The sequence below is a fragment of the Bison bison genome, unplaced genomic scaffold (assembly GCF_000754665.1).
Source record: "Bison bison bison isolate TAMUID 2011002044 unplaced genomic scaffold, Bison_UMD1.0 scf7180017864030, whole genome shotgun sequence".
In the NCBI taxonomy this organism is placed as follows: Eukaryota; Metazoa; Chordata; class Mammalia; order Artiodactyla; family Bovidae; genus Bison; species Bison bison.
The window spans coordinates 3,196,275-3,213,573 of NW_011494602.1; the positions used below are offsets into that span (position 1 = coordinate 3,196,275).

General features: G+C 48.8%; 1 protein-coding gene across 2 annotated transcripts; it reads right to left on the reverse strand.

Annotated features, from left to right (window-relative positions):
• Window positions 1-5,100: 5,100 nt before the first annotated feature.
• On the reverse strand, window positions 5,101-17,077 carry LAMP5 (lysosomal-associated membrane protein family, member 5). Of its 2 annotated transcripts, XM_010834222.1 has the most exons (6): window positions 16,997-17,077; window positions 16,294-16,466; window positions 15,786-15,917; window positions 15,557-15,662; window positions 14,059-14,247; window positions 5,101-5,980 (listed from the first exon to the last, which is right to left on the reverse strand). In XM_010834222.1, exons 1-6 carry the CDS (start codon window positions 17,058-17,060, stop codon window positions 5,802-5,804), a joined length of 843 nt encoding a protein of 280 aa, XP_010832524.1. In that variant the 5' UTR covers window positions 17,061-17,077; the 3' UTR covers window positions 5,101-5,801. The 2 variants fall into 2 exon arrangements, with proteins under 2 accessions (XP_010832524.1, XP_010832525.1); XM_010834223.1 differs by lacking the exon at window positions 15,786-15,917 and having other exon boundaries at window positions 5,802-5,980; window positions 16,997-17,060.
• Window positions 17,078-17,299: the final 222 nt, after the last annotated feature.

Genomic DNA, 17,299 nt, shown 5'->3' on the forward strand with positions numbered 1-17,299 from the left:
TTCCTGACCTGCATATAGGTTTCTCAAGAGGCAGGTCAGGTGGTCTGGTATTCCCATCTCTTGAAGAATTTTCCACAGTTTATTGTGATCCACACAGTCAAAGGCTTTGGCATAGTCAATAAAGCAGAAATAGATGTTTTTCTGGAACTCTCTTGCTTTTTCAATGATCCAGCAAATGTTGGCAATTTGATCTCTGGTTCCTCTGCCTTTTCTAAAACCAGCTTGAACATCTGGAAATTCATGGTTCACCTATTGCTAAAGCCTGGCTTGGAGAATTTTTAGCATTACTTTACTAGCATGTGAGATGAGTGCAATTGTGCGGTAGTTTGAGCATTCTTTGGCATTGCCTTTCTTTGGGATTGGAATGAAAACTGACCTTTTCCAGTCCTGTGGCCACTGCTGAGTTTTCCAAATGTGCTGGCATATTGAGTGCAGCACTTTCACAGCATCATCTTTCAGAATTTGAAATGGCTCAACTGGAATTCCATCACCTCCACTAGCTTTGCTCGTAGTGATGCTTTCTAAGGCCCATTTGACTTCACATTCCTGGATATCTGGCTCCAGGTGAGTGATCACACCATCATGATTATCTGGATCATGAAGCTCTTTTTCGTACAGTTCTTCTCTGTATTCTTGCCACCTCTTCTTAATATCTTCTGCTTCTATTAGGTCCATACTATTTCTGTCCTTTATCAAGCCCATCTTTGCATGAAATATTCCCTTGGTATCTCTAATTTTCTTGAAGAGATCTCTAGTCTTTCCCATCCTGTTGTTTTCCTCTATTTCTTTGCATTGATCACTGAGGAAGGTTTTCTTATCTCTCCTTGCTACTCTTTGGAACTCTGCATTCAGATGCTTATATCTTTCCTTTTCTCCTTTGCTTTTCACTTCTCTTCTTTTCACAGCTATTTGTAAAGCGTCCTCAGACAGCCATTTTGCTTTTTTCCATTTCTTTTCCATGGGGATGGTCTTGATCCCTGTCTCCTGTACAATGTCACAAACCTCTGTCCATAGTTCATCAGGCACTCTGTCTATCAGATCTAGTCCTGTAAATCTATTTCTCACTTCCCCTGTATAATCAGAAGGGATTTGATTTAGGTCATACCTGAATGGTCTAGTGGTTTTCCCTACTTTCTTCAATTTAAGTCTGAATTTGGCAATAAGGAGTTCCTGATCTGAGCCACAGTCAGCTCCTGGCCTTGTTTTTGCTGACTGTATAGAGCTTCTCCATCTTTGACTACAAAGAATATAATCAATCTGATTTCGGTGTTGACCATCTGGTGATGTCCTTGTATAGAGTCTTCTCTTGTGTTGTTAGAAGGTGTTTGCTATGACCAGTGCGTTCTCTTGGCAAAACTCTATTAGCCTTTGCCCTGCTTCATTCTGTACTCCAAGGCCAAATTTGCCTGTTACTCCAGGTGTTTCTTGATTTCCTACTTTTGTATTCCAGTCCCCTATAATGCAAAGGACATCTTTTTGGGTGCTTAGTGCTGTCCAAGGACTTAAATGTACTGTTGTGTATCCTCAAATAACTTTGCAAGTAGGGAGCAGTGAGCTCCACTTTCAGATGAGAAGATGAACGCAGAGAAGCCTGATAATTTGGCTAATGTTGCAAGTATACTGGTAGCTAACTCTTTTTGTTGTTGTTGTTAACCAGAAGTTTTCATGCTTGTGCATCCGAATTACTTGGAGAGAGCAAATAGTCAAACTACCAATTCCAGGATCTCAGCATGGAGATTCTCAGTCACTGGTTTGATGCCCTATAACTGCCATTTTTCAGGGCCCCCAGGGATGATTCTGTTGCAGGCTGCTTGCAAGCTGCACTTTGAGACACAGATGGAAGCTGTGTCCGTCTGGTTCAGGTTGCTCGGCTGTTTGTTCCAGGGAGGTGCTTGTGCCCAGCGCCGCTTTGGACAACCCTGCCCCCATGAAACACCCCAGTGCATGCTGCCTTCACCACATGCTGCAGGTCATTCCTGCCATCGCTCCTCACACTTCTCCATTCTCATTTCTCTGGTATCTCCCCCATCCACATGGATTTGCCAAGTCTTTGTTAATGGAAAGACTGGGGAATTGGCAAGAACAGCGAGATTACAATTCAGAGGAATTTCTTAGGCTGGAGAACGGTCTCTCCTGCCCTTGAGGCAGATTCACTTGGAGCTGTTTCCCAAGAATGGTGGAACCTCACAAAGAATCAGACTCAGAATTGAAATTAAACTCCCTCTTCCCCTGAGAAACATACATATGTTTCATATGGCCTGGCTTTTACAGGCTGGCAGACCAGCACCAGACACAGCATCTTTTTGTGCCCGGAGGCATTTGTGCTTAAAACTCCAGTAAAAAAGAAAAATGACTGTTAAAGGGGTAATTGAGCATCTGTGCTTTAGCTGTTGTTTTCTTTCCTGTCTCTGAGCCTGGGAAGCAATGCAGATAGACAAGCCTCTGCCCTAGCTTGCTCCTGCCACAGGAGCTTCGGCAAAATGCAGAACAATGGCAAGGGACGTGAACCATGCCTCTGGGCACCGTGCCCATCCACCCAGAGACCACCAACCCTGCCCTCATCAGGAGGGCCCCCCTTTATTTTGCTTATCTGATAACGAAGATTTTAAAAGGGCTGAGAAAAATAAGGTGTAGAAATTAGGCTGAACTTGAGACTTAATTTTAGGACTGCTAGATAAAGATGCGGGAGAAGGCAATGGCAGCCCACTCCAGTACTCTTGCCTGGAAAATCCCATGGATGGAGGGGCCTGGTGGGCTGCAGTCCATGGGGTGGCTAAGAGTCGGACAGGACTGAGCGACTTCACTTTCACTTTTCACTTTCATGCATTGGAGAAGGAAATGGCAACCCACTCCAGTGTTCTTGCATGGAGAATCCCAGGGACGGGGGAGCCGGTGAGCTGCCATCTATGGGGTCACACAGAGTCGGACACAACTGAAGTGACTTAGCAGCAGCAGCAGCAGATAAAGATGCGACAATTAATAATAACAGTAATGGTCCTGGCTTTTTATACAAACTATGTATCACTGGTAGAAAAAAAATCACTCGATTTTGAGAATTAAGAAATTTGGATTCTAGAAAGATTTACTTAGCTTAGCCATAGGGATGTGACCACGTGGCAACACTTTGAGAAGTGGGAAGGTACCCTGTTCTATCTCCAGTGATCTGTGTGTGTGTGCTCTTTCCTGTTAAACCTCCCCCTGTAGAGACCTGCAGTTGTCAAGTTGACCGCTGCACACCCAGCACTGAGCCTGCACTCAGCAAGTGCTCAAAAACATTTGCTGAATGAATGGATGAGCAACAATTCCAAAGCTAGTAATCAATCCTATGTTTTGTGAAAGTAAAAATTTTTTTAAAAAAACACAATTTTACTTTTGTAAAAGTAGATTAACCAAATTATGTACACATGGAGTTTTCAGAAATACCACTCAGAAAAGTTTTTAAAAGTTTTCTAAAGAGGATCCAGAAAGAAAGGGTCACTCATGGATATACTTAAGAGCCTGTTTCTCCATAAAACCTTGGATGGTTCAAGAGAAATAGGAAATTTCTTAAAAATACATGAGATGGTAAAAAGGAAAGAGCTTGTCGTGTTTGGGGCATGGAGGGTGAGATAGTCACAGATGATGGAAAAATGGAGTGAACTGGGGTGGGGCAGGAAGTGTCTTCCCCATCACAGATGAGGGAGTGGAGTGAACTGGGGATTAGGTGTCTTCCCCATTACAGATGACAGAATGGAGCGAACTGACAGGGTTGGGGGCAGGTGTCCATCCCCATCACTTATAAGAGAGTGGAGTGAACTGAGGGTCAGATGTCTACCCCCATTACATGAGATAGTAGAGTGAGCTGAGCGGGAAGGTGTCCACCCCCATCACAGATGAGAGAGTGGAGTGAACTGAGGGGGTGGCAGGTATACATCCCCATCACAGATGATAGAGTCGAGTGAACTGGGTGGGGAACAGGTGTTCACCTCATCACAGATGAGAGATTGGCCTGTACTAGGGGGGCAGTTTTCCACCCTCATCACAGTTGAGACAGTGGAGTGAAATGGGTGGGGGGCAGGAGTCCACCATCACAGATGAGAGAGTGGAGTGACCTGGGGGGGCAGGTGTCCACCCCCTCACAGATGAGGGAGTGGAGTGAACTGGGGGGAGGGGTCAGGAGTCTACCCCCTCACAGATGAGGGTGTGGAGCAAACTGGGGGAGGTGGCAGGTGTCCACCCCATCACAGATGAGAGAGTGGAGTGAACTTGGGGGGGCAGGTGTCCACCCCATCACAGATGAGGGAGTGAACTGGGGGTCAGGTGTCCACCAGCACCAGGGGCTTCTCCGTTTCTTTGTGCAACATGCAGCTTTTACAAGGAATCAGGGCTTGCTCCTCACTGTTACCAGGCAGACACTGAAAAGAGGTCATTCTCGCAAAGACTGAGGCTAACAGAGCAGCAAACGGACAGGTCAGAGGACAGCAGCTGGTCGATACTTATCAAGATTTGCTGGGATGATGACATACCAAGGATGTGCTTCTGTCAACAGTTGAAGGCTTGGGGGGGAGACTCACAAGCTGCCTCTCGTGCAGGGGTGGTTTCATGGGGCTTGATGGATCCCCACCCTAACCAGAGGAGAGGATCTCCCTCTTCTAGCTCAGAACTGAACAATGATTATTTAGGAGGTAGATGAAATCCAAACTATGTACCTTTCTCTAAGGAATTCAGTAGGTTACATTTTATCTCAAAACTCGGTCCAAACTACTCTGTTCAGTCCAGCTTTTTAATACAAAATGAAGTGTGAGACTCAAGATCAAGAAACATCAGAAACTATTTTAGACCAACCATTCAAGAGATGCCATTATTATCACTTCTCGGCCTTCTAGGTAAGATCAAGTGAAGAGGTGCCATCATTAAAACTACTTATATTTGCCAAAACAAATCCATGGTTTTCACCTGGAAAAGCCAACTCCCCTGTCCCTGCTATTATTTTCCTGCTGTTTCTTGGCTTTTCCTCTTACAGGAATGAAAAGCCCATCTTCATCACCCGCCTCTCTCCTGTGGATGCCACACAAGCCATTTTTAGTTGTGTTGACTTGTTTCAAGAAAGCAGCCAAATGCTAGACAGTAGTGTATTTTAATTCATTTTGAGAGACAAGCTCACATGGATTGATTCTTCAGGTCCCCATACCTGGACCTGACATAGTATAAAGTCCAAACAACTCTGCATAGTTACGTTAAACAAGTTCTTGTGCTGTGAATTTGCTGGGTGCAGGGAGCAGTGAAACATTCCCAAGACAATCACGAGACATGCAGAATGCCAGCCAGAAGCATGGATCACGTTCAGGGGTCTTGCTGCAGGGAGCATGAGGCTGTGTTTTGTGTGCACTGACGATAGTATAGGATAAGCCATCTGCGTTCAAGGGAGCAAAGCATCTGTTGTTCCTCTTGAACCCTAAGGGGTGTCTTTCCAAAAGAACTGTGGTTCCAATCCTTACACTTCACAGCCAGATATCCCTCCGAGTTGTATGCGTTGCTCCTTGGAGAGTCAAGGCCAAGCCACCACGAGCATGACAGCTGGCTGACCCCACCCCTCCCACTTCTCAGCCTGGAAGGGCTATGTCATTCGCCCCATGAATCCACACGAATCCCCCATCCCTGTTTAAGCATGGATGCAGGCCAAGCAAGCCTTGCGTACCCAAGTCTGTTTGACTGCAGCTGTGTTGGTGTATCCCATGTACGAGTGCAAAGTGCTGTTGTTTCTCTGCCTGATCCAGCCAGGGCCGGGGGTGCGGCAGCTGGGGCTGTCTGCCCAGCGGCCTCTAGCCCATGTGCTTATATTGGGACCGGTCCCTAGGGATCTGGACCTGGTTGGCAGTCATCTTGTGGTGGATGTGGTAAATCACCAGTGTGACCACAATGACGAGGCCCAAGATGAGCCCCAAAATCAGCGGCAAGGTTTCCTCCAGCTGCTCCCTCTCATCCACTGGGCATTTATGCTCTGAAATGTGAAAGAAAAAGAAAGGCAATGAGCTCCTAACAAAAGATCTTGAATTATGACTAATTCCTACCAAAATATTCTGAATTATGATTAATTAAGTCCGCTTAAGAAAACCAAGACTCTGATGCTGGGAGGGATTGGGGGCAGGAGAAGGGGACGACAGAGGATGAGATGGCTGGATGGCACCACTGACTCGATGGACGTGAGTTTGAGTGAACTCCGGGAGTTGGTGATGGACAGGGAGGCCTGGCGTGCTGTGATTCATGGGGCTGCAAAGAGTCAGACATGACTGAGTGACTGAACTGAACTGAACTGAAGAAAACCAAAAGGCAGATAGAGATGAAAAGATTTCTCAAGAAAAGGGAGGAGATATGTATATACTACGTAGCTGATTCACACTGTTGTACAACAGGAACTAGTGCAACATTGTAAAGCAATTATATCCACCCTCCTCCCAGAAAAAGATTTCTCAAGGAAACTTTAGGGAGATATTTTCTTCAGAAACAGTACTTCCCAACCAACTCTAAGACTTAACCCCTTAATATTTCTATACAGTGTAAAATAAAAACTTATCAATTAAATGGGACAACACTCAAGTTATTGGATTCCTAGCCTAGGTTATTAAAATATCCACGACTTCCCTGGTGGTCCTGTGGATAAGGATCCACTTTGCAATGCAAGGAACACTGGGTTCAGTCCCTTCTCTGGGAAGATTCCACATCCCTCGGGCAACTAAAGCCTGTGAGCCACAACCAGTGAGTTCTGGGCACCCTAGAGTCTGCACGCTGCACCACGAGGAAACTTGCACACAGATTCCTCTGGAAGCCACTGTGCCTTCTTCCCTTGTGATCCAGCTGTGTATCCTTACTACATCATTGTGACAATTAGTAGCCATGAGTACAATTAAAAATAAATACAGTAGTGCTGGTCATGACCCACTAAAGCAGAGTTATCCTCTTTTGGGTATCAGTATGAAGAAACCATCTTCCCTTCTCAGAAATATGCTTATAAATGCATAAAATGAAAAACATAAGATTACACAGAAAATGGACTACATTGAAATCAGCTATTAGAGTATTTTAAAATAATTCAAGGGACAGTTATATATGTATTTATTAGCACACATGTAGGCTGGCTTTGATTGCAAAGCAGTGAGAAGCATAATTGTTACTTTGCAAGATCTGCACAAAATGTGGAAAGAAAATGTCTATGATTTCTGCTACTGACAAAGTCATGGGTATGACTAATACTACTGTGGGTTGTTACCTTTATTTATAATCGAAGGAAATGTTAAATATTAATTAGAAATCAGTGAAAATAAAGATGGAAATGTTTCCCTTTGAAATTTACAGACCCCCCGTGAACTCTATCCACAAACCCTACAGACACCAGGGTTAAGATCCTGTGCAGTAAACTGATGAGTTAACCCACAGGTTATATAACCACGGAGGATGGCTGCCCTCAACCCCTGCCTGGGAGAAAAGCATCCCTCGGCTTAGCCCAGCTCAGCATCCAGCCTTGGGCGCTCAGAGACCCCTGACTCTCTGTCTGCCTCCACAGATTTCGGGCTCCCTCACACCTTTACCTTGGCTGTACTCACGATTCTAGAGAACACAAAACAGAGGCCCAGGGTCTATGGCTGGAAAAAAGCAACCACCAGAGCAGTCATTGGAAAGAACTAGATGTAGTCAGATCAGACAGAAGAGGTGTGACAGGCGGCCGCCAGGTGCCAGCTCAGGTGCCCTCAACCGCAACCCTGGCGCCACCATTGCAATCCTGATGCATCTTAGGGTGTTCTTCCAGATGTGAGATTTATTCTGTTTTGTCTGATGACCACAGCATTTTAAAGCTGTCCTTACACCCTGAGATGAGCAAAAGTGTAAGGACTCTTCACTGTCTCCAAACAGGCAGCATGCAGACAGGCAAGCGGACTGCTCGGCTCTGCTGGTGCCGGGGCCCTCCTGCTGCAGAAAGTGGGCAGGGACACCGGCTGTGCGTGCCCTGCCGTCTGACGGGGCAACAAAAGGAACGGGTTTGCTCCTCTTTCCATATTTCCTCCGGGCTGGCTCGAGACTCCAGTAACTTCAGCGAAATGTATTTTGTGTACTGAGAAACTGCTAAGATGAGTGGGCTTTGGAGATCTTTGGTTGGAGATAAGCAGATACTCTCAGCAAGATGTAAGCACAACAGTAAATAAGAAAAGCTGTTAACTGACGGAAGCTGCTGTGTACCAGGAACAGCATGCACAAGAAGAGCTGCATAAACTCTTTCCCGCTACCTGTGAGCTCCACCAGGACGGGGAGGGTTCCTACACCCCGGAAGGAGGCGCAGCACACATGGACAGGGTCTTAGGCCCTTGGCAGTCACCATTCCCACCCATTCCCATGGACTCTAACTCCAGGGCAGGTTAGATGGCCCGGAGAGCCATCAGAGGTGGATGGCTGCTGGCGGGTAACTCACACTCTCTCCCAGGGTCTCCCTCAGGGTAAGCCCCAGTGCTCACCAGGGCGACCTGCTCACTTACACACCTGCACTGCTGCTGCTGTCGCTTCAGTCGTGTCCAACTCTGTGCAACCCCATGGACGGCAGCCCACCAGGCTTCCCCGTCCCTGGGATTCTCCAGGCAAGAACACTGGAGTGGGTTGCCATTTCCTTCTCCAGTGCAGGAAAGTGAAAAGTGAAAGTGAAGTAGCTCAGTCCTGTCTGACTCTGAGCGACCCCATGGACTGCAGCCCACCAGGCTCCTCCGCCCATGGGATTTTCCAGGCAAGAGTACTGGAGTGGGGTGCCATCGCCTTCTCCGACACACGTGCACTAGCTGCTAGCTTTCCCACCTCACTTTTCCACTCCCCAAGCAATGCTTTTTAGAAACACCTAAATAGGGTTAGGTGTTTCTAACCCTAACTAATCCTACCTAAGGGTAGGTAGCTATCTGCCCTTAAATCCTTACAGAGGATTGTTTCTTGGGGAACCCCACCTAAAACACTAGGCTTCAGGACAGTAGCAAGAACGCAGTTTTCTGTGACTGGCTGGTGACATGGCCCTGCACTGGGTCTCTGTATTCCAGCCCTGGACACAGCTCTCTGCAGTGTTAATAACAGGACTGTCTCTCTCTGGATGCTTCTCCAGGAGGCCCTGAGAAGGCTCAGTTACTCAGGCGGTATTTTCCTGGCTGGGAAGCCCCAGGTCAACCACAGGCATATGCAATGCTTTCGATCAGCATCAACACACCCCTCCCTGGTTTGCAGCATGGCAGCCAGCCTTGGGGCACTCTGCTGGAGGTGGTGTACATTCATTTTCAATAAAATACAGATGGCTTTTCCCAGAGTTCTGGGTAAAGTGCAGATCAAGTGGTATCTCCCAATCACACTGTTAGCAACAATGATAAAGAGCTCAGGAATTCAGGGCACCTGACCACCTTTCTGAAGGTGGCCCCTGCTTTCATGTGTTTGGTACAGTTTCTCAGCGGGAGCAGCTGAGAGACTTGAAGATGCTAAGAGTACAGGATCTGATACCCAAAGACAGGCTCCGGTCACAATGCTGGCAGCCACCAGAGCACAGCCCTGGCTGGTTACTTCACCTCCCTGAGCCTCAGTTTCTCCACTTAAACGGGGGCCTCAGTCCATCCTTCACAGGTCTCTCTGTCTGTGTCTCCCCTTGAGAATTAAGGAGGCCCCGGAAATGGCAACTTGCTCCAGTATTCTTGCCTGGGAAATCCCATGGACAGAGGAGCCTGGTGGAGACCTCCATGGGGTTGCAAAGAGTCAGACACGACTAAACAGCAGCAGTGTATACGTGGTGACACAAATGCCCATTAAACCTGCACATTTCACAAAGGGGCACAGAGACACCTTGTCCCATTACATTTCTTCTGTCATTATGCATGAGAGCTGCCTTTAACTCAAGCCACTGAAATAGTCTGCTCTGCTCCCTCCTGGGGAGGCACCACCCCCATCACAGAAGTCTCCTGAACCTCAAAGGGCCCCACCACCAGGAACGAACTGGGGAAAGACAAGGGGCCCCACACAGCGGGGACACACGAGCTGCCCTGAACTGCAGACTGAGCGTCGCCACACCAAGTATATGTTGTGTAGAAAGAAGCCAGCCTATACAGATTGGCCCCTTGGTCGGTTACATTTGCACTACAGGCTCAGACCTATTAACTCAAAAGCCCGCCTGGGCCAAACTCAAATTTTGACACATTCACTTATTTAAAAAACTGTCTAAACAACTAAACATGTAAATATCTAAAAAACCATCTAAACAAAATGGCCTGAATGTCTAGTCATTTAGGGCCTATCTGTTTTGGGTACAAACCTCACCCAACAGCTGTTACCTACTGAAGAGACAGATAAAGCCCTGAGCTCTGCGACCCCAGGACCCCTCCCCATGCTGTCAGGGGCCATCACCCAGACACTAAGCCCCCCTCACACCCCGCTCCCCATCACCAGGATAGCGGCTCCCAGAGACCTTCCTCGGGATGGTCCCATTGCTGTGGGGGGCTTTCCCTACACAACCGTGCCCAAGTGCCCTCCAGGAAGCGTGCACGTTACTGCCTCTTATCGTCATATCATTTTCCTTAATCGGCTCAAAATCCCCCCGCCGCCGGGGCGCCTACAGTTTGCTGTGGACCAGCAGCATCACCCGGGCGTCGTGGGCCCGGCCTCCAGACCGCGGATAAAAGATCGCCAGAGCTGCGCACGGTGCAGACGGCGCCGGCGGGGCTACGAGACGCACCCGGGATCAGTACAGCAGCCAAGTTCAACGCCCTAAAGGCGTCTGTGTGATAAAGATGTCAGCCCCACTTGAACGGCTCTGTGAGTGCTGTGTGCGTACCCACTAACCCGTTTCACTGAGCCATCCTCTTTTTTCTCAGAATCTATGAAGGAGGCAGGTGGGAGACTAGGTCAGGCGCAGGGAACGGACTTTTCACCTGACGCACTCATGCGCGGATCCTGCATGCACATGCCAGAAGCCATGTACACAGCCCTGCAGGGGGTGTCAGACTTGTGACCAGACACCACCACCCCACTGGAACTCAGGCAGCCCCAACTCACACCCGCACAGGCATCAGCCAGACATCCAGAGCCTCCTTCTATTCTGGGGAGTGGGAGCCAAGTGCCGGTTTCTGAAAAGGCACTCCAAAAGAAATCTTTCAGATCCACTAAAACGAGAAAAATAACCTCTTACAAAACATACTGAGGGCAGGTGCTGAGAGGCACAGACAGAAGGAGCCAGAACAAAAGAAGCCCGGCCACACAAAAGCACACCGATCCAGTAAGTGACTAAAGGAGGCCTGCCTCCTCCCAGGAACGTCAAGGCCTGAGCCCCAAGGCACCATACAGGAGGCAACATCCTGATTATTACCCAGATAAGCCTTGGTGAGACAAGTCCAATTTGCCTGTGCTGAATATATCTGCATTTAGGAAGTTACACATCTTTACAAACTCTCTAAGACTATCCATTTAGACCCTGGAATTGGATTAAAATTGCATTTTGTACACAGAGATCATTAAGTCTATGTTAAAATAATCACTGATTTTTAGGAAAGTAGCCCCGATCCTTATTTGGTACCCATTTACTCTTATTTTGTACACAATTTTAACATCCGTGAGATCTGATTTCTCCATTCATAAATGACTATAAGCAACAATTTAGAAATAACCCATAGTGGGCTGGGATGAGATGTAAAGAAACAGTAAAAACAGCAATTATAGCACCAGGGGTACAAAGACGTGAAGAAGTGCCTAAAAACAGCAGACCAGGGAAACACAAAGAGCAATTAGAGGCTACTGAAAGCATACACGTAAACTCAAAAGCGTCTACTGCAGGGACTCTGGGGACTCCATGATCCAATATTTTCCAAATGAATTCCTGGTCACCAGTTAAGTCCAATTGCTTTTCATTATATTTAATATTTTGAGTTTAAGAAAGACACTTCCATTTTATAAATATCTTCATAACCAACAGTATTTTTGAGTGTTAACATCTCGACATTTAGTTTCAATTTTGTAGAAAACACATTAAGACAGAAGAGCCCATACTCCACACAACAGGTGAGTGCGGCACTGCTGTTCTACATCTATTAAATGCTGATTTTTTTAGCACTGAAGCATTTGCAGCTCTCCATTAGTTGAGCCTGGGGCTTCCCAGGTGGCACTGGTGGTAAAGAACCCGCCTGCCAAAGCAGGAGACGTTAGAGATGCAGGTTCAGTCCCTGGGTGGGAAAGATCCCCTGGAGGACGGCATGGCAACTCACTCCAGTATTCTTGCCTGGAGAATCCCCATGGACAGAGGAGCCTGGTGGGCTCCAGTCCAGGGGGTCACAGAGAGTCGGACATGACTGAGGGACTAGGCACATGCACACGCACACATTAGCTGAGTCCACAGCTTCGGAATGTCAATTCAGCCTAAGTTCACAGGGCATCTGCAATGTGCCAAGCACTGTACTGCTGCTGCTAAGTCACTTCAGTCATGTCCGACTCTGTGCGACCCCATAGACGGCAGCCCACCAGGCCCCGCCATCCCTGGGATTCTCCAGGCAAGAACACTGGAGTGGGTTGCCATTTCCTCCTCCAATGCATGAAAGTGAAAAGTGAAAGTGAAGTCACTCAGTGTACTAGGTGCTAAAAAATATGAAGACGAGAAAGAAGGAGGCCTTTCCCTCAAGGAGAGTTTAACTGAGGAATTCCCAAATGCCTTCTGAATAATCTTGTGGGGAGGGATTCTATTCCATGTACTTTGAGAGGGATAGTTGATGAAAGCTGGACACCTTGGGAATTCTTTAATGATTTGCGTGTGACCAGAGGGGGATTCCCCAATATTCTACACATTTAAATGGTGGCATTCCCCTGGGGATCCCCAGCCCAAAGGTGAGCACCCATAAAGCAACCAAAATCTAATTTATTAACCACAAAGAATAAATGAGAATATCAAACTGTCTCTAACAACCTCCTCTAGACAATTGTTGTTGCTTAGTCACTCAGTCGTGTCCAGCTCCTTTGTGACCCCATGGACTATCGCCCGCCAGGCTCCTCTGTCCATGGAATTTCCCAGGCAATACTGGTATAGGTTTCCATTTCCTTCTCCAGGGCATCTTCCCGACCCAGGGATCTAACCTGAGTCTCCTGCATTGGCAGGTGGATTCTTTACCCTCACCTACCTGGGAAGCCCCTTCTAGACAACACAGAGAGAGCAAACAAGTGACTAGAGGAATTCACTTTCCCTGTGCTTGTCCAGTGTAAATTGTTGCTAGGTTTGGGCAAATTGCAGAATGTGAGCTCCCCTACTTCTGCTGGGATGCAGAAAACCAAGAGAATGTGGATCCTCTAAATACGCCTCTGCTAGATCCTGCCTGATCTCCTATCAGGGCTGGAACAGACTGAGAAGCAGCTTTTTGCACTCCTCAGAGGGAGAAGATCAGGGACCCTTCCCTCCTTGGGGCCTCTCTGGTGTCCCTCCCTGTAAATATGAACGCTGGACAGAGGCACATCTTCATGAGTCTCTCTGTGTAACCTGCGCATGTGCACACGCACGCGTGCACACACACACACACACACACCTATTGCATTTTGCTCACACAAAATTTAGATTTACAGTGGTAGAACCTGGGGCTGGATGTGTCTAGAGACCGTGAAGATACTGAGACCCATACAAGCAAAGACCTTTCTCCAATCCACAGCTCTCTAGATAACTGCTTGGAATTTTCAGCTGCCTTTTCCTTGAGAAACTTGCATCAAATTCTAGGCTTTTTTCCAACTGACTGTCTTCCTATCCAGTCTCCTCTTTTGCCAAAGGAGGGGAGAAAGAAAACAATGGAAAAAAATAAGGGAAATTGGGAGGGAGGAGAAAAGGAACAGAGGGAGAAGGAGAGAGGAAAAGAAGGACATGAAGGAGAAAGAGCAGGAAGAGCCATTTTTTCAGTCGGCTTCCTGTAGTCTTTAAGAAGCGTTGCAGAGGGAGGCAGAGCCATGCTACCCTAGAGACAACCCAAGGGTAGCAGCCTGGCGCCCTGCAGGTCACCTTCTGTCTCCAGCCTGAGTCAACCTCGCCTTCCTCCGGACTCCCCACCCACCTACCTTCACTGAAGACAAAGTCAGAGATGATGTCAAAGGGCTGGATGTGGACCGCGGACAGGATCATGGTGACTGTCTTCTGCGGGTCGCTGGAGGCTAGTGAGATGGTCTGCTGAGCTTGACATTCATAGGACTTCCCGGCTGGGGTGACCAAGGCAGAGAGGTGATGCGAGTTGGCTGTGTGCTTCCCAGCTGCAGGAAGGGTCCAAAGCAATGGTCAGGTGCTTGTGGCTAGCAGAATCCTCCTCATGGTGATCCAGACAGCTGGCTCTTGCCTCTTAGCCCACTTGCTGACATGCCCTGTTACTCTGTCTGGCTAAGACTCTGCAAACGTGAATGCCCCTGGCCTTTCATGAGCATGGGTTCCTTAAACAGTAATCTGGAAATTCTTTTTGGAAGCAGGGAGTGATACCTAAATCTCCAACCTTTTTTTATTATATAAATCTAACAGAGATTCCAAAAATATGCAAAGAACAATGACTTGGTTTTCTACATCTCACACTGCTCTGCAAAAAATAAAATATCTTTCTCAGCAAAGCACAGTGGCTGCTAGTGCTCTGGGCTGATGCCCCTGTACAGATACATAATCTCTGGAAGCCTGCCACCCTCCCTTCTCTCCTTCCTAGGATTAAGATTTTTCTTTCTTCAGTCTAATTTAACTGTGGGAAATATTTGAACATAAACTTTGATAAAGAGACGAAATTGCCCTTTTTACTGGATTGATAAAGGGTGAAATGGAAGAGATGACATATGTATTTTTGTATGTATTCAGTAAAAATCTTGTCCTAACTCAGGTGCCCAGGTGATGGATGGCTTCATTATTAGTAGATCAGATAATCTACAAAATAAATATATAAATTTCAATGTGATCTTGGATGGTGCCTGAAGATGCCAATATTATTATTTGGAGCTTGGATGTTTCTTGCCACGATATTTTTGGAGGATCTAGGTGAACTGTTGTAGTGATGGGCATGAAAAAAAGCAATACATTTAGGACACGGTTCAGAATCCACTCCGGGGTGTCTGCAGTCGACTGAAGATGTGGTGAGGCCTGAGCCACGGGCTGAAAGATCTGAAAGGCCATCAAATTCTGACCCAAAATGAAAGTCAAAACTGCCCCCTTGGAGTTTTAGCGCATAAGAATTTTAAAAAGGGGGAGGAGGTGCAGAAGGAAATAAAAAATACAGCTTTGGTCCTTTTCCGCGTTCCTCTAAAGGACAAATCTTGAGAAAACTATCCTGAGGCAGCCCCCGGGCAGACAGGCTCTCAGGAGGCGTCTCGTTCCGAGTCAGGCGATGCGCGAAGGCCTTCAGGCCCGGAGTTTGCGGCGCGTCTCCCAGGCCTGAAGGCCAGAGGACTCAGACGCGCTCCCTTCCTCCATCCCCGAGAGCCAGCCTGGGGCGTTTCCAAAACCCTAAGGAATTTCGCTTCCACACCTGTGATCCCAGCAGCGTCGGCTTTTCCCCAGGGTCCCTCTCCAGCCCTGCTGACCTCTACTCACCACTGACTGCGTCTTTAAAGTGGGTCTTCTCTGAGGAGTCGTAGACAAACTGGACTTTGCTCAGCTTCCACGTTGCCTCGGGTCCCTTGGACGTGTTGTGACTTTCCTGCCGAGCGGAGGAGGTGCGCGTGAACCGCCGGCGCAGAGAGGGCCTGGGAGACAGAGGGGCGGCCCCTATCCACCCGCACCCGGAGTCTGCAGGGGCTCCGCCAGCCTCGCTAGCAGTTACCTTTAGAAACAGCATTTTGAGTGCGTACGCGCGATCCACCCAGAACACCTGCAGCTCCGACTCGTCGTGGCCACAGTGGCCCTTCACCTCGGCTCCCCGGGTCAATGAGATATCCGCTTGCTCCGTGATCAGCTGGGAACACAGACGCCCCGCACCCCCTCAGCGCGCGGGGCCCCGTGGGGGCTGTAAAGGGCGGCGGGTCCAAACTCCGGGTCTGGCGCGCCTGGGCGCTCCTTCGCGCGCGCTCCCAGGTCCGGGAACATGCGGTTAGATGCTCTGCGTGCAGACCCGGCCGGCCGTTAGGGGAGCGGAGAGAGGGGAGGTTACTTTCCAAGCAGGCGGGGCGAGCAGAAGGCGTTACAAGCCGGAACCCCCATGCAGCATTCAGGAGCAGCCTGCAGGGCTTAGGGGGGGAGGCGGGCGACCCAGGTCTTCACGGGGTCTTGAGGGAGGGTGCCCTTCGCCCCTGGAGCCCTAGGAACAAGCCGGGAGGGAAAAAGTGCCTTACATCCACGTAATTGCTGGCCCACACATCATAAGGGACAATAAATTTGGCTGCAAACTCTGCCATGAGACACGTCGTCCCATTTTCCCGCACCACAAATATATCTTTTTCAGGGTTAGTGGAAAGGCCTGAGAGATTTTCCACTTCTTGTTCTGCCATGATTCGAGTCACTGTATCTGCGGAAAAAAACAAATCCTATCTGTTCGGGGCTCAGCGAGCCCACGCGTCTGGGGCTCAAGGTGGAGAGACATCACAGTCCGCAGGCTTCGGGGTGACAAAGTTCCTCGCCGGCTACCATGCGCTCTGCGGGCCGTTTCTCTGCCCCAGCGGCAACAAATTCGACTGCTGTTGATTTATAATAAAATTAAATTAGAAAACATTTAAAGCCTTACTGACTTGTAATCCGACTGGCCTGTTTTTCCTCATTTTAGGCTTTTAAAACAAAGGTGTCTCGCCAATGCTCAAAGCCACGAAGCAGGCCCGTGTGAGCACCATGTCTGGGGTTGCCATACAGGTGTGTGGCTCTCTGGGGAATTCCCTGCTACCGGGGGGAAGGCCCTCCGCAACCCCCCGCCCCCACAAAGAGAACCAACCCGCAAAACGTTAGGTCCACGTTTTGACCTTAAGCTACCTGCCTGCCGTACGGTGCCCCTTCCGTTCTCTGCAGAGTGCGCCCTGCTCTGACCGTCCCCAAAACGCTACTCACGGAACAGCATCAGGAGAACTCGAAGTCCATCCACGCCGAGAAGGGCTCTTCTGCGGAGATCCATGCTACCGGAGCCGCGAATAAGGCCAGCGGGTGCTGCTGCAGAGGCCGCCCGAGAGGGAATCCCTCCCAGGGGCGGCTGGAGTGAGCCGGGCGAGCGAGGGGCGGGGGCCGCGAGAGGGGGCAGGAGGCGGGCGAGAGCTCGGTGCGCGGGCGGCCGCGGCGTGGCCGGTACCCAAGCGGGCTGATGCGAGTCCTCTCACTGCGGAGGGCAGGATCGCGCGGCGAGGGAGCTGTACTCTG

Bases quoted from the DNA above. Each gene is read 5' to 3' on its own strand.
- LAMP5 (XM_010834222.1), bottom strand. From the start codon at position 17,060: ATGGATCTCCGCAGAAGAGCCCTTCTCGGCGTGGATGGACTTCGAGTT. The intron at 16,467-16,996 runs GTGAGTAGCGTT...TTTTTTCCGCAG, and splicing joins AGTTCTCCTGATGCTGTTCC to ATACAGTGACTCGAATCATG. The intron at 5,981-14,058 runs GTAGGTGGGTGG...TTCACATTTCAG, and splicing joins TGACTTTGTCTTCAGTGAAG to AGCATAAATGCCCAGTGGAT.